The 22,585-nt window shown below is 55.3% G+C and overlaps 1 protein-coding gene across 3 annotated transcripts in view; it reads left to right on the forward strand.

Annotated features, from left to right (window-relative positions):
* Positions 1-22,080, forward strand: part of SLC66A2 (solute carrier family 66 member 2) — a 48,406-nt gene extending 26,326 nt beyond the window's left edge. For 2 of the 3 annotated variants that reach the window (XM_079942223.1, XM_079942224.1), the window contains 2 exons: positions 8,385-8,601; positions 20,274-22,080. In XM_079942223.1, coding sequence (XP_079798349.1) covers positions 8,385-8,601; positions 20,274-20,481 — 425 coding nt within the window. In that variant the 3' untranslated portion in view covers positions 20,482-22,080. The remainder of the gene's footprint in view (positions 1-8,384; positions 8,602-20,273) is intronic. The other variant, XM_079942225.1, reaches the window with a different exon arrangement.
* The last annotated feature ends 505 nt before the right edge of the window (positions 22,081-22,585 follow it).

The raw sequence follows: 22,585 nt of genomic DNA on the forward strand, positions 1-22,585 counted from the left end.
AATGTTTTGTAGTTTTCAGTGTGCCCATCTTGCACAGTGTCAGATTTATCCCTAAGTACTTCATATTTTTTTATTACCGTATCATGTATGGTATTGTTTATTAAATCTCAGTTTCTGATTGTTCATTGCTAGTATGTAGAAATGCAATTTACTTTTGTGTATTGATCTGATAGCCTGCAACCTTGCTGAACTCATTTATACATTCTAATGGATCTAATCCATGATGCAGATCATGTCATCTGCAAAAAGGGATAGTTTTACTTCTTCCTTTCCCACCTGGATGCCTTCTACTTCTTTCTTTTTTTTTTTTTTTTTTGCCTGGTTGCTCTGGATAGAAACTCCAGCAGTGTTGATTAGAAGTGGTAAGAGTGAGCATACTTGCTTTGTTCTTGATCTTAGGGAAAAGCACACTTTTGTTTATCCCCTGCCTACCTTAGTGTAATTGTCATACAGTTAACTTTTCATGTGCTAAAGCCCCATGCGACATTGCTCTTATTTTGTTTAAATAGTCACTTATCTATTAATAAGATTTAAATGATAAGAAAAAAATCATATATATTCACCCACTTATTTACCATTTCCAGTGGTCATTTTTTTAAATTGATTTATTTAATTTATTTTATTTTCGGCTGCATTGGGTCTTCGTTGCTGCACACGGGCTTTCTCTAGTTGCAGCGAGCAGGGGCTACTCTTCGTTGTGGTGCGCGGGCTTCTCATTGCGGTGGCTTCTCTTGTTGCGGAGCATGGGCTCTAGGCATGCAGGCTTCAGTAGTTGTGGCACGCGGGCTCAGTAGTTGTGGCTCATGGGCTCTAGAGCACAGGCTCAGTAGTTGTGGTGCGCGGGCTTAGTTGCTCTGTGGCACGTGGGATCTTCCCGGACCAGGGCTGGAACCCTTGTCCCCTGCACTGGCAGGTGGATTCTTAACCACTGCGCCACCAGGGAAGCCCCCAATGGTCATTTTTGATTGGATGCCAGACATTGTGAATTTTACTTTGCTGAGTGATGGATATTTTTGTGGGCCTATAGATTTTCTTGAGCTTTGTTCTAGGGTGCAGTTAAGTAACTTGGAAACAGTTTGATCTTTTTGTTTTTAAAAAAGATTTATTTATCTTGTTTATTTTTGGCTGCATCAGGTCTTAGTTGCAGCACGCAGGATCTTCGTTGAGGCAGGCGGGATGTTTCGTTGTGGTGCATGGGCTTCTCTCTAGTTGTGGCATGTGGGTTTTCTCTTCTCTAGTTGTGGCACGCAGGTTCCGGGGCCTGTGGGCTCTGTAGTCGTGGTGCATGGGTTCCAGAGTGTGTGGGCTCTGTAGTGCGTGCAGCTCACGGGCTCTAAGTTGAGGCGGGTGAGCTCAGTAGTTGTGGCACGCGGACTTAGTTGCCCCGTGGCATGTGGGGTCTTAGTTCCCTGACCAGGGATCGAACGTGCGTCCCCTGCACTGTAAGGCAGATTCTTTACCTCTGGACCTCCAGGGACGTCCCAGTTTGATCTTCTTAGATCCTGCTTTTAAGATTAGTTCAGCGGAACCAAAGCAGTGCCCAGCCTGTTCCCTACTGCTGGGGCAAGTTGCCCCTGTGCTCTGCCTAACGCCTGTGTGTTTTGAGGTTTCCCAGGCTGGCTGGGGTGAGGGATGCTAATGTGAACCCTCTTGGTTCCCTCGCTGGTGGGGGCCCCGCCGAGTCCTTGAGGGCCATTCTGCAGGCGCTTGGCCCCCACACGGCCCTCCCTCCAGCCCCGAGACCTGCGCACTCCACCTGTTCATTCCCAGACCAGCTCGTTCACCCAGGCTGTCTGCCGGCTTGGCTGTGAGGGGCCCACTTCCTGTCCCGTGTCCTGGGAACTCGCAGGATACAACTGGGACAGGTTGGGGCACACCACGCCTGCTTCCCATCTCAGAGGTCACTGTCCTTCGCTGCCCAATGTCCAGGGTCTTACTGGGAACTCGCAGGGTACAGCTGGGACAGGTTGGGGCGCACCACGCCTGCTTCCCATCTCAGAGGTCACTGTCCTTCGCTGCCCAATGTCCAGGGTCTTACTGGGAACTCGCAGGGTACAGCTGGGACAGGTTGGGGCGCACCACGCCTGCTTCCCATCTCAGAGGTCACTGTCCTTCGCTGCCCAATGTCCAGGGTCTTACTGGGAACTCGCCGGGTACAGCTGGGACAGTTTGGGGCGCACCACGCCTGCTTCCCATCTCAGAGGTCACTGTCCTTCACGCCCAGTGTCCAGGGTCTTACAAGGATGTATTTTGCCCATTTTTGGTCCAAAACTCCGCGTATTTTGACCGTGTTTTGGTTGTTTGGGAGAGTAAATGTGGCCCCTTTGCCCCATCTTGGCTGGAAAGAGAAGTGGCAGCTCAGTTCTCGCTTTTCCGGCCTTTGTGTTCTTCTGAGCACCGCGAGCCGCTTAGGTGTAAATGCCCAGCTAGTACGGGTTTTTGTTCCTGTCCTACAGCCTGGAATTTGCCAGAGTGGAAGGATGATTACCCTTTCTTCTCAGGGCGGTGGTGACTGTGACGGGCTGTTCCCCCGCTCCTTTGCTCTGGTGCGAGCTGCCACTGTGGGTGTCCCAGGGAGTCCCCACCCCTCCCCGCTAGGGGCACCAGCTGTCCCCCTGCTGCTCTGGGGGGCCCCGCCTAGATGGCTCCGTTTGTGGTAAACGGCTTAGGGTGTGCTCGGCTTACCGGTGCCTGTTTTTTAGGAAGGGCCTGTGCCTTGATTTTCAGTGAACATCATAGGCTGAGTGAGTTGACAGGCTTGGATGGGGTTGGATGGGCCACAGAGAGGGACAGTGACCGCATCTGAAGCCCACGTGCATCAAGTCACGCTGTTGCCATGGAAACACAACTGGGCATCTGTGGGGCTCTCGTCGTCTTCTTTTTTTTTTAATTAATTAATTTTATTTATTTTTGGCTGCGTTGGGTCTTTGTTGCTGCGCGTGGGCTTTCTCTAGTTGCGGCAACCGGGGGGCTGCTCTTCGTTGCAGTGCACAGGCTTCTCACTGCAGTGGCTTCTCTTTCGCAGAGCACTGGCTCTAGGCGCGCGGGTTTCAGTAGTTGTGGCACGTGGGCTCAGTAGTTGTGGCTCACAGGCTCTAGAGTGCAGCTCAGTAGCTGTGGCGCACGGGCTTAGTTGCTCCGCACCGTGTGGGATCTTCCCGGACCAGGGCTCGAACCCGTCTCCCCTGCACTGGCAGGCGGATTCTTAACCACTGCGCCGCCAGGGAAGCCCAGCTCTCATCTTCTTGATCTCATCACACTTTGCCTTCCTCTTTTGTCTCAGATACATGGTAACTTTTGTGAAAATGCACGTGAGGGTCCTTTTTCCTTCCTCTGGCAGTTCACTGCTATATCTCGTAAAGGGCCAGGTGCTCCCGGGTGCTGGCACGTTTCCCTGGAACTTCAGAAACAGTGGTCAATGCAGCTCCTGGAAGAGACGATTCCCCTGCTTGTGATACAGGCAGAGGCAGACTTCTGGGAAGTGGGCATTGATCATGACAGGTCCTCTGTCCCCGATGACTAGCTCCTATCCCACCTCCTCTGAGCCACACTTCCTCCTGCCCTTTCCCGTTCTCAGGGACCTTTGTCCTCACCCCCCGGAGGGCGTGTGGCGGTCCCCGTGCGGCGGTGGCCTTGGAGGCATCGACCTCTTGGATCTTGTTCTCTGAGGCGGCCAAGTACTGTTTGCCAAATGAGCGTTGAATTGGGCAGCTTTCCACCTCGTTGGGAATCCATGCTTGTTGGTGATGCTGCCTGTTACAGTCATTCGGGCCCTTTGAGGAGACACCTTGAGTTACTCGTTCAGAACATGCTTACTTGGGCCCACCTCTTCCTGAGCATAGACCTGTGAGCGAGCTGCATGACTTTTTGTTTCCAAGCCCCCGCACTCAGACGCGGGGCCCGGTGGCGCTGCCGGGCCGCCCTCACGTCCCCCCCCCCGCCCCCGCCCCGCCCGCCTCTGCGCCCGCCCGCGTCACTCACCCACTCGCCCGGGCTGCCGGCTGGTTCCGAGTGGGGTCCTTGCGCGGGGACAGCACTTCAGCTGCAGCAGGTGGGTGCGGGTCTCAGGTCGGGTTTACTGAAGGGGCGCGTCCCAGCGACTGCAGTGGCTGAGGTGCGCAGCCCGGACCCTCGTCACCACCACAGCAGTGGATGCTTGGGCGAGGGGCTGTCGGATGAGAATTTGACAGCTGGGATGCCTGAGCGCTGCTGTTGGACTCTGACCCACGTGGTTGAAGTTTTATAAACCTGAACGGCAGGAATTACGCTCATTTCCACAGGTCACCACAGTGAGTCACGGTGAAAAGGGCCGTGTCTCCTGGGTTCTCGAAGTGAACTGTTGGCGCCTAATCCTTCGGAGGGGGCAGTTTCCTGAGCATCGAGTCCCGGGAGCTGGCGCGCACTGTGCGTCCTGCCGGCTCGCCCGCCCAGGGCCCCCTGGCTGGTGCCAGGCTGATGGGAGGAGGCCGATCCGTCCGTCCTGCTGGGGGCTCATGTGCCTGTACATAGTCCTTGCTTTCAAAAGGAATTCTTTACAAATGTGTCCAAGAGGCTGTGTTTTCTGCCACAGATGAGCTTCATTCCATAAAATGCAGCTTTGTGTTTTCGAGCGTAAACGCAGATTGCTCGACAGACTTAATACAGCCAGGCGCTCTGGCGAACGGCAGCCATGTGAGCGAGCTCTCTGGAGGTGGCAGCGGGGCTCCCGGCCCCTCCGCGCTCCCACGGACGCCGTCCCCCCCATCGTGACCCGCTTCTGGTCCTTGTGTCCCTCCTGGGAGTCCGTCGTGGTGAACGCAGGGAGGGGTGCTGTCTTCAGCGTCAGCGGAGCGGGGGCTGACAGGACGCGGACTCCCCCGAGCGCCTGTGGGGTGACCTCGACATTCGCTGTGCCGTTTCTGGCATTTGTGTGGATGGTTTTTTGGCTACAACGGCTTTGCAGAACCTGCCTGTGACGCAGCGGGATGTGGACCGGCAGACCAGGGGCCCGGGATGGCCTGAAGAGAGCTAGCGAGAAGTCGGAGGTGGCCAGGTGGGCCCCCTGCGGCCTCCCTGAGGCCAAGGTGAAGCCCCAGGCCTGACCCTCCCTGCGGGTGGGGGGCGGGCAGAGATGCCGTGGCTCTGGCACGGCCCCTCTCTGGGCACCATTCTTCTGTCCAAGCTCGCGCTGACGTCCTGTAGCCTCAGGACTGGGTGTACAAACATCTTTTCGAGTACCTGTTTTCAGTTCTTTTGGGTGTATGCCCGGAAGTGGAATTGCTGGATCATACAGTAATTCTGTGTTTAATTTGTTGAGAAACTGCCGTCCTGTTTTCCGCAGCGGCTGCGCCAATTTACATCCCCACCAGCAGTGCTCGGGCTCTCTCTTCCCACCTCCTCGCCAACACTTGTTATTCCTTGTCTTTTTGATGATGGCCATTCTGACAGGTGTGAGGTGACATCTCATTGTGGTTCTGATTTGCATTTCCCTGATGATTAGTGATATTGGACATCTTTTCATGTACCTGTCGCCCACTTGTATGTCTTCTTTGGAAAAACTTTTATTCAATTCCTCTGCCCACTTTCATTTTTATTTTTTTATTTTTTAATAAATTTATTCATTCATTTATTTATTTTTGGCTGTGTTGGGTCTCCGTTGCTGTGCCGGTTTTCTCTAGTTGTGGCGAGCGGGGCTACTCTTTGTTGCAGTGCACGGTATTCTCATTGCGGTGGCTTCTTTTGTTGCGGAGCACGGGCTCTAGCACACAGGCTTCAGTAGTTGTGGCTCGTGGGCTCAGTAGTTGTGGCTTGCAGGCTCTAGAGCGCAGCCTCGGTAGTTGTGGCGCACGGGCTTCAGTAGTTGTGGCTCGCGGGCTCTAGAGCACAGGCTTGGTAGTTGTGGCGCACGGGCTTCAGTAGTTGTGGCTCGCGGGCTCTAGAGCACAGGCTCAGTAGTTGTGGCGCACGGGCTTAGTTGCTCCATGGCATGTGGGATCATCCCGGACCAGGGCTCGAACCCGTATCCCCTGCACTGGCAGGCGGATTCCCAATGATTGCGCCACCAGGGAAGTCCCATTCTGCCCATTTTTAATGGAGTTGTTTGTTTTTGGATGTTGAGTGGTCTGGTTCTGTATATATTTTGGATATGAACCCCTTACAAGGTAGTAAATATTTCCTCCCATTCCATAGTTTGCCTTTTTGTGTTGCCGATTGTTTCTTCTGCTCTGCAGAAGCTTTTTCTTTGTTTCTTTTTCCATTAAAGTTTTAAAGGTTGCACTCCATTTACAAAGTATTGGCTATACTCCCTGTGTTGTACAGTACATCCCTGTAGCTGATCTTACACCCAGTAGTTTGTACCTTGCACCCTCCCACCCCTGTATTGGACGCAGCCCCCCACCATAACTACTAGTTTGTTCTTTATATCTATGAGTTGCAGAGGCTTTTTAGTTTGATGTCATCTCACTTGTTTATTTTTGCTTTCGTTGCTTGTGCTTTTGGAATCACATCCAAAAAATCGTTGCCAAGACCCACATCAAGGAGCTTTTTGCCTAGAAGCACAGAAGTTTAAGATTTTGATGTAGTCCAATTTATCTGTTTTTGCATTTGTTGCCTGTACTTTTGGTATATCTGAGAAATCGCTAACAAACTCAGTGTCATGATGCTTTCTCCCTGTATTTTCTTCTAAGAGTTTTCTAGTTTTATCTAGTATGTTTAGTCTTTGGTCCATTTTGAGTTAATTTTTGCACATGAAGGTAGGGGCCCAACCTCGGTCTCTTCTCAGAAACTTTTTGACACAGGTTTTCTGGTAGTCATTTACCAACTGACTTGCTCCCCGAGAACCTAAGATAGAAAGGCTTCCGATCGATTGACCACAGACCCAGCTTTCTGAAGTCCCCGCACACTCACCTGGTGTCCTCAGCTGTCCCTGTCCTGCCCGAGCTCTCAGCCCTGACCGTGTTCTCCCTGCTCCTCGGGCACAAAGACAGGACCTAATTCGGCAGGCCTGCGCGTCCTGCCCTGCCACACCCTCTCAGGCCCTCTGTCTCGGATGCCTGCGCGTGGGCCCGCTGTTCCGTGTCCTGCCCCCACACACGCAGGGCCACACACTGCAGCCGGGGCCTCTTCAGGGAGCAGCCAGGCGCAGGACCCTGAGGTCCTCGGGGAGGGGACCTCAGAGCCGCAGGCCGTGTCCATTCCGCCTCTGGCGCCCCTGCCTGCCCTCCCCCTTCCCAGCTCCGATGCCCACAGTGTCCTCACGTGGGGTTAGGTAGTGGGAGACCTGGATGTGGGGGACGGGGCGTGTGGTGCAGCCTGGACCCTCCCCCACGGCGCCTCCCGGCCCCCTGGACGGCCGACTCCTGGTGGCCTCGCCCGTGCTGGCAGCCCTTGCTGGACCTTACCAGTCTAAGGACGGGGTCAGGCTCGGCACGTCACGCCCTCCCCGACTCCCTCCGTGTTTATCCCCGTTCCCTGACCTTCCCGGCCACCACGTCTGTGCCCAGGACCCCCGCGTGTCTCTGCCCGAGCCCAGGAAGCTCGTGTGGACTGCTCATTGTGTGAGTGCTTGTGAACTTGGTGTCGGCAGGACACGTCTGTGCGGCAAACGATAACATCGTACCAGCTGAGTGTGTGGTGATATCGTACATTTTTACTGGGCCCTTACTGTGGGCTGGGTACTTTTGAGATTCATAAGATAGTAGTTCCTAGGAGGTAGGAACTATTGTTCCTCTATTACATCTGAGGAAATGGAGAAATGAAATTAATCCAAAGTTGCAGAGGGAAGGAATGGGGACCCTAACCAGGAGAGGCTCCAGCGGCTCTGGGCCAGCCCGCAGCGCACCCTCAGACTGCTTAGGAAGAATTTAAGGATTTTAGTGTCTTTTATGTGGAGCTAGTATCTGTATCAAGGCTCCTTCAGAAATGCCGTAATGGAGGCAGATGGAGCCCACGGTTTACGTCCTCCTCTCACTGACCTTGACCTCCCCACTCGGTCCCGTCCTCCCCCCACTGACCTTGTCCTCCTCACTCGGTCCCGTCCTCCCCCACACTGACCTTGGCCTCCCCACTCGGTCCTGTCCTCCCCACACTGACCTTGTCCTCCTCACTCGGTCCCGTCCTCCCACACTGACCTTGACCTCCTCACTCCGTCCCGTCCTCCCCACACTGACCTTGGCCTCCTCACTTGGTCCCATCCTCCCCCCACTGACCTTGTCCTCCTCACTCGGTCCCGTCCTCCCCCCACTGACCTTGTCCTCCTCACTCGGTCCCGTCCTCCCACACTGACCTTGGCCTCCTCACTCGGTCCCGTCCTCCCACACTGACCTTGGCCTCCTCACTCGGTCCCGTCCTCCCCCACTGACCTTGGCCTGCAAACCTCGTTCACGTTTCTCTCCCTTTCGCCCTAGACCTCGACCCCCAGCACTTTTGGCACTGGGACAGCTTTGGGGACTACGTGCAGTGTGTCCTGGCCTTCACCGGTGTGGCGGGCTGTGTCACCTACCTGTCCATCGACTCGGCCCTTTTCGTGGAGAGCCTGGGCTTCCTGGCCGTGCTGACCGAGGCCATGCTGGGCATGCCGCAGCTCTGCCGCAACCACCGCCACCAGTCCACGGAGGGCATGAGGTAGGGGCGCGGCAGGGACCCGTGTCCACGGAGGGCATGAGGTAGGGGCGCGGCAGGGACCCATGCGCACATCTGCTGCTTCGCTTTCAGTTCAAGAGCAGCTTCGGGTTAGGACGCTGGTCTTCTGACCTCTTGACGTACAAGCAGGTGTGCTCCTGTGCGACAGGTGAGGGGAAGCCGAGACCCTCCCGTGAAGCAGCTCACTGCGGGCCATGGACGGGAGGCGGGGTCCACAGATGTCTCCCGAAGGCAGAAGGTTCAAGCCCTTTAATGTAGGAAACGACGCGGCAGCCTCCTCCCCCTTAGCACCACCAAGAGCAGGTCTCAGGCGCTCCCTGCCTCCCTCAGGCACAGTTCCATTTATGAGAACATCAAAAAGCAAAAAATGCTTAGGAATTAACTTAACCAAGGAGGTGGAAGACCTGTACAATGAAAACTACGGTGAGATGCCACCTCTCACCCGTTTGGATGGTGACTGTCAGAAAAACAGAACAGCAAGTGTTGGTAAAGGATGGGCAAAGATTGGAATTCTTGTGTTCTGTTGGTGGGAATGCAAAGTGGTCCAGCTGCTGTGGAAAGCAATATGGCATTTCCTCAAAATATTAAAAATAGAATTACAGTGTGACCCAGCAATTCTACTTCTGGGCATATAACCAAGAGAATTGAAAGCAGGGTCTTGAAGAGATATTGTACACCCATGTTCATAACATAATAGCATTATTCATAACAGGTAAAACACGGAAGCAACCCAAGTGTCCATCAGTGGATGAATAGATAAACAAAATGTGGTCTGTCCATACAATGGAATATTATTCAGTCTTAACAGGAAGGAAGTTCTGACACAGGTTACTTCATGGAGTCGTGAGGACGTGCTCAGTCACAAAAGGACAAATACCGTACGGTTCCACTTATATGAGGGACTGAGGGTCATCAGATTCATAGACAGAAAGTCGAATGGTGGTTGCCAGGGGCTAGGAAGAGGGGAGGATGGGGAGTTATTGTTTAATGAGTATTTATCTATGGTGTTTTTGAGTGGGTATCTCTCTGTATAGATTTTTTTAGTGAAGTGTAGAAACTCTACCTCCCTTTGTGATATTTTTAATGTAGTATATTTTATATATGTGATGTTTCCCTCCACTTATAATTTTTTTTTTTTTTTCACCAACTTTGCCTCTTTATTGGCCTTTCAGGACCCAGCAGCCGGACCCTGTTTTCCTTTGCAGAGGGACACTCTTACCACCAGGCATGGGGAATTCAGGCCTGGAAGCGTCTATGAACAAACCTTGTTCCTTCTTTTTTTTTTTTCTTTTTTTTTGTTTTTTTGCGGTACGCGGGCCTCTCACTGCTGTCGCCTCCCCCGCCGCGGAGCACAGGCTCTGGACGCGCAGGCTCAGCGGCCATGGCCCACGGGCCCAGCCCCTCCGCGGCACGTGGGATCCTCCCAGACCGGGGCACGAACCTGTGACCCCTGCATCGGCAGGCGGACTCCCAACCACTGCGCCACCAGGGAAGCCCCACTTATAATTTTCTTAAATATTTCCTCTATTCATATTTAGAACCACATCAGATAATATTGTAATTTTTGCTTCAGTCAACATAATGCACAAAACTGAAGAGGACAGGAATGTCTATTGTGTTTACCCTTATTTTTGCTTATGATGTTCTTCCTTCCTTCCTGCTGTTCCAAGATGCCTTCTTTTCTTGTTTTCGTTTTTGTTTTGTTTTTTCCTGTTTTGAGAAACTCCTGTAACTAGCCTTTAAGGGTATTTCAGGTGGTGGCAGATTTTTTTACTTTTCCTTCACCTGCGAATGTCTTGATATCCCTTTCATCTCTGAAGGATATTTTTGCTGATACAGGTTGAACTAGGTTGATAGTTCATTTCTTTTAGCCCTTGAGGAATGTGCCACTTCCTTCTGGCCTCTGTGGCTTCTGAGGAGAAACCCACTGTGATGTTTGTTTCCCCTGTAAGTAAGGTGTTGTTTTGCTCTAGCTGCTTTTGAGATTTTTTTTTGGTCTTTAGTTTCCGGAAGTTTGACTGTGACGTGTGTCTTGGTGTGGATCTGTCCTGTTTGGGATTCACTCAGCTTCTTGAATCCCTAGGGTTATACTTCCTGCTAATTTGGGGAAGTTTTCAGCTGTTATGTCTTTGAGTACTTTTTCAGTCCTGCCCTTTACCCCTCTTGTCTAGGACTCTGATGATGTGGAACGTTAGGTCATTTGCTATGATTCTTTTGTTAAGATCGTTTCTTTTTTTGTTATGGTTCACTGGTTCTTTCCGGTGTTCCAGCCACTGTGCTCTGAGAGCCCATTTACTGACTGTTTCCTTTGGTTATTGTATTTTTCAATACAGTAAAACTTACATTTGGTTCTTCTTTACATATTTGTTTCTTTTGTGAAGCTTTTTGTTTCTTTGCTGAAACTCTCTTTTTTCATTTGTTTCAAGCATACTCATAATTGCTCATTGAAGCAGTTTTAAAGCGGCTGTTTGAAAATCTTTGCTTTTTCTCACAGTTTTGGCATCTAAACACTGTCTTTTTAAAATTTTGTTTGAGATCTTCTTGGTTCTTGATACGACAGATGATTTCCAGTTTAAACCTGGACATTTCCACGTTATTTATAAGACTCTGGGTCTTACTTAGACCTTTGGTTTTAGCTGGCTTTCTTGACAGTACCCTGGCGGTGGGATTGGGACGCCTGGCAGGAGTAAACGTCTAGGATTTCCACCCTCCTCTGCTATCACGGGTGGTGGTGGGGCTGCCTTTTTTTCTGTTTTGTTTGGAGTAGAGCAGTTATTGGCTAAAGTTGCCTATTCTGCCAGGCTGCACCCTTCCTGGTCTTTTGCACAGAGAACAGCCTGTTCCTGGGGCCTCCTGGCATTTCCTGCTTCTTCAGCTCCAAGTCTGGCATTCCTGTGGCCTTTTCCCCACCTTTGAGAGTCTTGTGTTTCTGTGTAATGTCCAGGGTGTATAGGGGAGGAACAGGGAGACGATTCTGTCTTCCAAGAAGCTGAAGTTTGTGTCACACCTGATTTTAACTAACCCTTTGTTTTTGTGTGCGATCCTCTTATCTTGGGTATGGGACACATGACTGCAGCTGTCTTTTAAAAGGCTGACCTTCTAAACCTCCTTTTATCTGACCACCGTCTCCATGTTTCTCCAGAAACATCCTTGCCATCTGACAGTGATGCACGGATGTTTTAATTTGCCCAGCTCATCTACTTGACTGACAGCCTTGAAGGCAAGGACTGTATCCTGTTTCTTTCTTTCCCCAGCACCTGACAGTGTGCTTGGAAAATTACAGCAGTTCAGTTCAGTAAATATTTATTGAATGAACTCATGAAGGACTAAAATAGTTGATACTCGAAATCACTTTCGGGAAAGTGAGAACACTTGGGGAAGCAGGTATGAATGTGGAAGATTTACCAGTGTGGGTACCTAGCTGATCGGGCTAGTTCTTGGAGAATTTGTGCACAACGGCAAAAGTTGCAGAAGGCCCCAGTGGGAATTGTCCCTGGTGGGGCTGTGGTGACTCAGCCAGCAAAGGCAGTGTTGGGAAGACGCCAGGCCGCACCACGGAGGTCTGTGCTGCTCTGCAGAAGCGCGGCCGTGGGCGTGGCCATCCCCTTCCTGTGTCAGGGTGACCTCGGGGGTGACAGGATGTGCGGAAGGCCCTGGTACCTGGGGCGCTGGACCTGAAAGGAGGAAGCCCGGGTGGTGCACGTGCTCCTGAGGTTCTGACTTTAGGGCGGAAGGGATGCGTGTGGTCATCAGCCTTTGGTGACCGCAGCCCCTCTCCCCCAGTGCCCTCCCCCCAACAGACCACCCGCCTGCCTGGTGGCACTGGGTAAAGGAGACAGAAGGCAAAGGCGGAAGGGAAGGGAAGGAGACTGCGGTCAGTGCCGCGAGCAGGTCGCGAGAAGGCCCGGCTGCGCGGGGACGAAGACCCGCTCCATGCCAGCCGGCGGGGCCCGAGCAGGGCCCGGAGCCAGCGGAGGGGGGCAGTCTCTGTCACGGACATGGGCACGGGCCGCTAATTCAATCAGCTTGGAGTGCAGGGTCCTCTCAAGAGCCCCACTCGTCCTCGTTAAGACGACTAACCTAATCGTGGGCCCTGCCGCTCAGAGCCGGCTCTGGGTGGAGGTGTGATTAGGTTAGGGGCCTGTTCAGCGTTGCTGTCGTGGCAGGGCTCCGTGGGAGGGTCTGCAGGGCCAGGCCGCTGGGGGCCTCTGCGTGTGGTGTGGGGTGGCGTGTCCTACAGGTGACCGGAGGTGACGGGAGGGTCACAGGTTCTCTGCTCAGCTGGAGTTAACAGAGAGGTGACCTTGCTCTGTGTGTATTTAAAGGGCCAACACCCTTTTTCTTAGCCGTGAGCACAGACTGAGTGCTGAGAGAGAGAGTGAGTACAGGGCTGGAGCCTGGTTACAGTTTTGTTTCCTGTAAAATTTGTGCTTCTTCGAAGAAGTCTGTGTAAGAGAAACTCTAAGGTAAAGGAATTTTCACGCATTGATGGATTAAACCTGAAGCAGGTGCGTAAACAGTGCAACGCCGGCACAGGCTTCTCCCAGCGCAGCTCACCGGCACCCGGGCCTCCGCGCGTCCCTCTGCTGGGTCTTCCCTCAGCCCCACCGCGGTCTCTGCTCCATCCCTGCCAAGCTCCGTTTTGTCACTTTGTCCCCAGGGTGGGGCCTTCTTTCCTTGCTCAGTGACGTGTCTTCAGAACAGCTTGGCTGTCACATGTCAGCAAATCCGATTCCACGATCCTGAAAATGAGACTCTTAGGTTTCCCTGTGCAGCCCGGGCTGGTCTGACCTGCGTCTGACCCTTCCCTCGTCCCCAGGGCCAGCACGATGCCACCCGTGTGTTCAGGGAGCCTGGATGCCCGCTGGAGCCTGAGCTGTGGCGAGCATGGTTGCCCCCGAGTGTCCAGCCTGTCACGTTGTAGCCTGATTCCTACGGGGCGGATCGCGGGCTCCTGGGTGGGGCGAGGAGGGTGGGGCTGTGAGGAAAGCGCCCCTTGCGCTTTCCACATCCCGGCCTGGAAGAGAGAGGCTGGGGCTCCCTGTGTGCACTTAGCAGGGTCGGTTCAGCCCAGGTTCAGACCAGAACTTGCCCCGACACGGGACCCTCCGGCCGGCTGCATGGTCAGCCCCCCTCGGCATGGACACAGGAGCCTCCTGAGGTTGGTTGCTCCCGTCCCAAGCAGAGGACCAGAGGCCTTCCTCCCTCTCCTGCACCCAGGCCCGGACTCAGGACTTGGTCTCAGGGCTGCCTCTGCCCCTCGTCCCCACTTCCCAGCAGCCGCTCTGCGTGGCCTGACCCAGCGTCCTCAGGCATCCATCCAGGGAGCCCGCCGGGAGGGCTGCTTCACCCCCCGACCTTCTCTGATGGAGAAGCCCTGGACCCGCTGGGATTTGGGATTCTCAGAGCCCTGTGGTCAGGGCCACCACAGATCTGCTGCAGGACACTCAGCCTCAACTTGCTTCAGACAGAAGACCGTCAGGAGGTGTAAGAAGGGAAGGGGCTGTGAGGTCCTGTCTGAGGGCCAACTTCATCTCCTGTGGACCTGCTTGGAAGGGCCTACCCATGGACGCCTTTAGAGGGTGTGAGCCCACGCGCATAGGTGTGTGCACACGCACACATGCACACACTCGCACAAACGCACAGATTCTCAAACATACAGACGCACATGCACATATGCTCACGCACACACATGCACACACTCATTTTCACACACGTACAGTTCTTGGAGGAAATGCAAGAGATACTTGATGATTTCCCTTTACAAAATGTTAAGTGACTGTTGCTTCTGAACCAGTACTAGAAAGTGCTGTCGCTTTTGAAATCATGTTACTAATTAGTGCAGAAGTTCCCTCCTCCTTCCTCCGCGTTTTGGCCGGATCGGAAGATGTTCCCCAACAAGTAATTACTGGAGAGCCTGGGGGCGGGTGGGACTGGAAGAGGAGGCCAGCTGTGGGGAAAACCATCCGGGGAACCGGTTACGATTGAGGAGGGGGAGGGGCAGGCGGGAAGCCCGGGAGCGAGCAGGGGCCACGAGAGGAGGTCGTGTGTACGCGCGTGCGTGTGTGTGTGCGCGGCCCCCGTGGTGTGGTGGGGATGCCCCAGCCCGCTGCCTTGTCCCAGCGGGGACACTTCCTGCCTTGACGGAAAGCGTCCGGGAAGTGTCCACCTGGTCCGGCTCCGGCGTTGCCCTTGAACCTGGAGCTGGGCACCTGGAGCCTTGCCTTGGCTGCTCGGGAATCAGGGTGGCGTCTCCCCCGGGGGCCGCACGTACGTCACTTCTCAGCCCCCACTCATCTTCCTCTGTCGTCCTTGACACGTAATCAGCCCACAATGGTGTGAGCGGAGAATGCCATGCACGTGGTAACAGCGCACGCCTGGGCTCCCACACACGCTTCTCCGCCACAGTACACACACGCACACGCCACACCCCTGCACATGTGCGCACACGCCACACCCAGGGTCCAGTCGATGGACGAGGAGGGCAGGAATTAGAATTCAGCAAAAGCCCTGGAACTTAAAAGAAAAAAAAACTTCATTGAGATGTGACCTATCACACCATCGCCATTTGAAGTATGCAATTCAGTGGAGTTTAGGACTTCCAAAGAGTTGTGCAGCCGTCACCACAATCTAATTTTAGGACATTTTCGTCACCCAGGAAGCAGCCTCACACCCATCAGTACTCCCCGTTTCCCCCACCCTCGCTGCCAGGCCTGGGCAACCACTGGTCTGCTTTCCGTCTCTGCGGCTCTGTGCTCGGGGCACGTCATGTAAATGGAATCAGACGATGCGAGGTCCTTCGCTGCGTTCACTCTGCATAATGTTCCCAAGGTCCGTCCACGTACGATCTGTCAGCGTCCATCTTTTCTAAGGTTGGATAATACTTCAGTGTACGGACAGATCAGGTTTTGCTTATGTCTTCTTCAGCTGGTAGACATTTGGGTTTGACATCTTTTCGGCTGTTGTGAACAGTGCTTCTGTGAACATTTGTGTACCAGTTTCTGTGTGGACGTATGTTTTCGTTTGTCTTGGAATACACCTAGCAGTGGAATTGCTGAGTTGGTGGCTGCACCATCTTCCGTTCCCACCAGGGGTGTTCGGGGGTTCTGGCTTTTCCACACCCTCACCAACGCCTGTTACCCTCTGACCCCTTGATTGTAGCCATCCTCGTGGGTGTGAAGTGGGATCTCCTGTGGCTTTGATTTGCGTTTCTCTGGTGACTAATGACATCAAACACCTTTTCCTGTGATTATTGGCCATTTATGCGTCTTCTTTAGAGAAAGGTCTATCCAGATTCTTTGCCCATTTAAAAATTTGGTTAGCTGTCCTTCATTGTTGAGTTGTAGAGATCTTTAACTGTTCTTACAGATACACGATGTGCAGATGCCCTCTCCCGCTGTGCGCTGGCTTTTCACGCTGCAGCACGAGGTCTGACTTGGATGGGGTCCAACGGATCTTTTTAAAAAACTGCTGTGCTTTGGAGGTCACACCCAAGAAACCATTGTTTCTTGTGACCCACGGTCACAAAGACCTACTCCTGTGGGATGTGTTCTGGGTAGGGTTTGAATTTCGGGGAGCTTTGGATAGGCGGACAGGAGGGTAGGTGTGGCCCGGGCCGGGAGGTGGGAATGAGGCGCGGCCGGGGAGGTGTGTGGGCTGCTGGCGGGGCCGGGGTAGGCGCAGGGGTGAGGCTCTCACCTCGTGGGCACTGGCCGGGCGGAGGCTCTCTGGACGGCCGGATGGGGCGAGGATGAGGTGAGAGGTATTTTAGGAATAGTCATCTGCCTGCTCACTTGGGGAGGAAACATGCTGGAGCCAAGAATGAGGTGCCGGGGCCCGGATTAAAATAGCGCGAGGGCGGGGAGGGCCAGGCACTTGAGGCAGCAGCTGGGGTGGGGCCCGGTGTGAGGGGGGCCTAGAAAAAGGAATCCAGCCTCCCGGCGCCCCCTGAGCTGGAGGAATGCAGCCTGGGGACGGTCTCCCCTCCCACCCACACCGGCTTCTGCAAGGTTCTCTGAGCCCTGCGCCCCCCGCATCACTGGAGCCCTGGGCCAGCTGAGCCCTCTGTCGAGGAGGGGTCTTCCTGGAGACCCAGCCGTGCGCAGCAGGCGAGCTCCGGACGTGGTGTCCACGAGGACGTCCCTGGCCTGCTGGCCAGTGGTAGCCAAGCCTCGGGGCTCGCCCTGCCCGATAGCTGTTGAGGGTAAAGGATGACCTAACACCCGTGTGGGGAGAATGGGCCTGGGCTCGGCACACGTCCACAGGGCACCGCAGGGTCTGGGGTGACCAGAGGGTGCGAGGCACGAGCTTGTACGTCCAGAGCGCCCTGCACGAGGGCTCACATCGCTCAGGCTGGCACTGGTCTTCTGCTTAGACGGGCCGGGAGCAGCCTGATTAATATTTGCCCCGAGCCCTCGACACGTGGGGCTGGTGGTGGGGCCTGTCGGATTCCTGCCCCCGGGCCGAGAGCTGACTGTGGGCCGGGCCTGGGGAGGCGCCTGGGCAGCTAAAAATGTTCGTGTGCGTCAGGCAGGGCCCAGCTCTCTGCAGTGACCTCACGTCTCCACTTGTGGGGTGAAGGTGCACCTGTGCCTCCAGGGCCCAGACGGACACCAGCCCGGGCCAGGCTCCAGCTGTGCCTTCTGCCGCCCCCTCCCCAGCCCTTCCCACAGTGTAAGGCACTCGCTGTGTGCCCTTGGGCAAGCCACCGACTTCTCTATGCCTCAGCCTCTCCTCCGTGAAAGGGGCCGCACAGGCCACTCCGTGTTGTTTGTTTTTGGAGGGGGGGTCTTTGGGTCTCCTATTAAGTTCGTACCTCTGGGGGAGACTGTGCCTCAGCTCTTAATTCTGTAAAGTGGAACTAGACTCATTTATGACTCGTTGGTTCCCTTCCTGTCTTCATGGCCTTTTGCAGACATAGCGGTTGCTTGTCGGAGCTTCTCCTTGAAATGCTTGCTCTGTGGGTGTGGGTTTTCCTTTGAAATGGAGGTGCTCCGAGCTGTGGAAAGCTGGGAGCAGCCTCGCTGGCAGGCTGGGCATCTCTGTAGATCAGATGGGTGGCTCCGGTCTGCCCAGGTGCCCGCAGCCTCCTGCTGCCACCCGGCCACACTGGTGCCCAGTCCCCCGGCGCACACCGCTCCCGCCGCAGCTGTCACTCTGGTGCGTTTCTCCACCGTGTCTTTCCCCTCGGGTGCAGCTACAAATCCGGACAGGACGGATGGAGCAGCTCTGGGTCCTGGAGCAGACGGATTGACGTTTTGTTTTTTCACATCTGCCAGCCTGGACTCCAGCGCAGCCCCAAGTCCAGAACGGTGTGCTGGGTAGAAAGCTCTGAGAGAAGCCGCTCTGCCTGGTCTGAGGGGCAGGAAGGGCTCTCCTCCAGGACCTGCGGGGCACACCACCACCCAAGTCCCCGCCTGGCCACCGAGGGCTGCCCACACAGTGCAGATACGAATAGCGCCGCAGTGGTTTTGAAAACTGAGCTGAAATTGAGCCGTAGCCCCTGAAAACCACCCAGAACTTGCAGCTTGAACTCAATTTAACCGCGTCGGTTCCCTGGTAGAACATAAAACACGACGTTCTCCACAGGACTGAAGCAAGACAGTCTCCTTACGGAACGGTAAAAACGTCTAGGATATAAACCCAAGTTACTCACCACGAAGAATAGGAAAATCTCAGCAACTCTCAAAAGACAATCAACAGACAACAAAGAATCGAGAAACAGTCAACTAAGGTGACACAGATACTGGAATTATCAGATTTTCAAGGCACTAGTGTAACTGCTCTAAAGGGCAACAGCAGACGCTCTTTAAATCAATGCAAAGACGGACCATCTCAGGAGAGAAATAAAAACTGTAAGAAAAGCCAGCTCGAAATTTTTAAATTGAAAAATACAATAGCTAAATAAAAACTACACTTCAGTAGTTCAGTAGTAGAATGGTGACGACAGAGGACGAATTAATGAACTTGAAGATCAATGAAAGTGTGAACAACAGAAAAAGTGAAAGTCTGAACAACAGAAAAAAAATCGGGGGAAAAAAAGAGAACAGACTCAGGGACAGCACCATGAAATCTAACATTCGTGTCACCTGAGCCCACAGGAGAGGGGAAAGGCTGGTGCAGAAGAGAATGCTGGAGAAAGAACGGCTGAAGACCTCCCAAACTTGATGCAAGATCACTGTACAGCTTTAAGATGTTCAGCAAGTCCCAAACATGCATTACATCACAAACTGCTAAAAACCAAAGTCAAATAAATGTGGAAAGCCAGAGAAAAAGGACTGATGATGTAATAACCTGGAGTTTTAAATGCAGAGTTAGGTATCAGCTAATTAGAAACAAAAGTCTTTGAACGCCACGTGGGTCAACCCGACAAGCCAAGCGAGACGCGCTGGGCTGTTCAGATGGGTGGCCGGCTGCGGGGTCGACGGGAGCCAACCTCTGGGCCTCCCCGGGCCCTGAGTCATTCTCCTGATTAAGGATCAGGGGAGCCTCCAGACGCTGTGGTGCAGGTCAGGGGAGCTGTCCACTTCCTGTCCCGGTTCTGCACGGTCGGGCTGACACTCCTGTGGGCAGAGCAGGGGACATGGACATCCCTGCACTGGGCCATGGGCTCCTCGCCTGGTTTTACTGGTAAGAGCTGACCTGGGGTCGGAGGCCGCCCAGCTCTGGGGTGAACCGGGGCCACCTCAGGGGCGCAAAGTGCCCGCCCTGCCTGGGGCACAGACGGCTTCCAGCCTGGTGTCATCCTGTCCCTGAGGGTCCTCTCCTCCGCCCTGTGACAGGCAGCCCCCCCTCAAGCCGTGGTCTGGTTTAGTGAGCCACGCAGTGTGTGCCTGCTGTGGGAGTGGGTCTGATTTAAACACTTTATGCAGGAAAACATGATGGTGCTCATGCCCGTTACCTGGCAACCAGGCGTTAGATGCTGTGTGTGGAAAGGTGTGTGCAGACGTGAGCGATAGATGACACGGGGCCGCTCTGTGCCACACGGACCGATCTCAGACTTCGAGAGTGGCACCGATGACCAGGAATGGAATCGCCCTCAGGCTGTGTTTTGAGTGAGGGGCCTGGCCTGGAGGGGATTCCCAGGAGAAGCCTGCATCACCCTGCTTCGCCCGGCAGCCTCTGGTTTCCTGCTCAGCACCCCTGGGTGCAGGTGTGGGGGGCAGAGGGCCGCCCCTCCCAGGCCAGTTCTCGTGCTGCAGGGTCAGCCTGTGGGACGCGGCATGAGGAGGTGGCGGTCTTCCCTCCCGTCTGAGGCCACAGCGTGTCTCCCGAGGGACACACACCTGATGTGCCTGCAGCCAGGAAGGATGGGATGTTTGTGAGGCCGTGTGGGCTCGGCCCCTGTGCCAGCCCCTCCCCTGCTCTGGAGAGCTGAGGCTGCTCCTGCCGAAGGGCCTTCCTGTCCTTGCGGCCATGCACGCGGTGGCTTCATGGCCAGGACAGGGGGCCTGGCATGTCCCCTGGCCCCTGGATTAGGACCCCTGACCACTGGGTTATGTCTCCTGACCCTGGGTTATGTCCCCTAGCCACTGGGTTATGTCCCCTGACCCCTAGATTTTGGCCCCTGACCCCTGGATTATGCCCCCCGACCCGGGGGTCGTGACCCCTGATCCATGGTCTGTGAGCCCTGACCACCGTTCATGTCTCCACAGCATCAAGATGGTCCTCATGTGGACGAGCGGCGACACCTTCAAGACGGTCTACTTCCTGCTGAACGGCGCGCCCCTGCAGTTCTCAGCGTGCGGGCTGCTGCAGGTGCTGGTGGACCTGGCCATCCTGGGGCAGGCCTACGTGTTCACCCGCCACCCCCTAAAGCCGGCCCCCCACGCAGCACACCCCGCCAGCGCCAAGGCCCTCTGAGGCAGCCGGGAGGATGAGGATGCGGGACCACGGGCCGTGGGCTCCGGCCAGGCCACCTGTCCTCCCCGAGTGGGGCAGGTGGGTGCTGCGGCCCCGAGACAGGGTCCCAGCCATTGGGTCTTGCTCAGCTTCTGTGGCTCTCAGGGGGTGATGGGGCCTGGGTGCCGACGTTGTGCTCTGTTATCCAGGACTCGTGTGAGCAGGTTTTCCCCCCAGGCTGGGCGCCTGCTGCTCTCAAAGTGACGGAAAAGCAGGTCTCCTCTCCCACTTTGGCTCAAAATACTGCTGGCTGGAGCCTGGGTCATGTTCATATACCAGGAGGAGGCCACCCTGGGCCCTGCAGGACCGAGGACCTCAGGAAACCTCCACATCTCAGCCCCCGTGGCCTCGACGTGGCTGATGGGGCCAAGGGGGCCTGCAGCTGGGCTGGGGAGCCCCAAGATGGGAGAGACGGGGGGCAGGAGTGAGAAACGGCACCAGGAGAGCCCAGGTCCCAGCCCACGGAGCCCACAGCCTCAGACTGGCTGGGGGTGACTCCCAGCAGGGTCGGGCCCAGGACACGTGGGGGTGAGGTACCAAAGCATCACAGGGCTCTGGGTGCGAAACCCTAGGTAGGTCCCTTTCCAGGGCCCCCAGTGGCCTCGCTGCTCCGCCGGCCCCTCCTGGGCAGGCTGCCGTGGACACACCGTCTCCAGCCGGGCTCTGGCCAGTGTGAGCCCCGGGGTGTTGGGAGCGGGGCCTGGGGCATGGCGGGTGCAGCAGCCCCCGGGGCTGCCTGGGAAGGGGCAGACCCACTGGCCATCCCCCCGGAGGGCTACCGCACAGGCATCCCTTTCCTCTGGGAACCGTGTGCTTGCAGATATGGCCTTAGGTGTCTGTCTTCCAGGCCTGGAGATGCCTGCGGGTCAGGGCAGGGGACAGCGAGGCAGGTGTTCCCCCATGCTGTGCAGGGCATCCCTGCCGCCACCCTCCTCCTGTGCAGCCCTCCGCATCCGCTGTGCCTGGCGGTGGTGGGGTGCTGGTCTGACACTGGTCCCCCTTCGGTTTACACGAGCATCTCAGCCGTGCCCAGCGGCCCTGCTCCAAGTCCGGGCCCCGCAGGGCAAGTGTTTAGATGCTTCCACACGGCTCCCGCAGGGGCTCTCCTTCCCCCAGGCAGAGGGGTGGCTCTGTAGCGTCCACGGTCCTGGGGCTGGTGCCAAAGCTGCAGCGTCCGCCGTGGCCAGTGCACGGCGTGCGGAGCCGTTTCCTCCTCCTGAGTTTTCCTCAAAAACTCCTGAATGTTTGAGGATCCTGCTTAGTTCTCTGGCCTGCAAGACGCTTTGAAAACGTTTACTTTTTAAAAATGAAAGGAGATGTCTGTAGCAGTCATTGCCTCCAAATTAACACATTACCAGTGCAGGGGTGACCTACATGCCACGTGTGGGAGCACTGCTGGTTCTGTCAGGGCGGCTTTAATTCAATAAACTGCTCGTGGATCCAGCGTGGCCTTGTGAGTGGCGTCGGAGTGGGGGGCCAGGGCAGAGTAAAGGGCCGGTCTCGTCCTCATTCACCTCAGGGGACCCCAGGGAAGGGCTGGGCCAGCGTCTCCTCCTTGGGGGACAGTTGTGGCCCCTGTGAGACCGGGGCTGCTCCCTCAGGCCCCCGGGGACAGTGACCGTCCTGTGCCAGCAGGGCCAGGCGGGGGGAGGTGGTGGCGCCCTGGTCTCCGCCAGTTCACACAGTTCCCTTAACAAGGGGATGCCTCAAAAGGTTGGGGAGTGTCTCCTTTCAAGGCCAGAAGAAGTGTTTCGAGGAAAACGGGTAATTCTGTGTAGCAAGTAGGGTTGGATCCCTTTGTGCCGAGCAGTTCTTTTTTCGTGGAGAGTATTTCTGCTGAGGGCAAGACCAAAAAATCAACAGAGTCGAAATACATGGAAGTGATATATTTTACGTTTTTTCAGCGAGTCACCCCAGCCTGTGGCGCTGGCCTTGGAGAGTCTGAGGGAGCTGATCAAAAGTGGTGACTCCGATGCGGCCGCCCCAGGCAGCAGGGAGCCTCGGTGTGGACCCTGGAGCCCCTGTGCTGAGTCACGCAGGACAGGGGTCCTGCTCTGGGGGTAGA

Source organism: Stenella coeruleoalba (assembly GCF_951394435.1).
Source record: "Stenella coeruleoalba genome assembly, chromosome: 14".
Classification (NCBI taxonomy): Eukaryota; Metazoa; Chordata; class Mammalia; order Artiodactyla; family Delphinidae; genus Stenella; species Stenella coeruleoalba.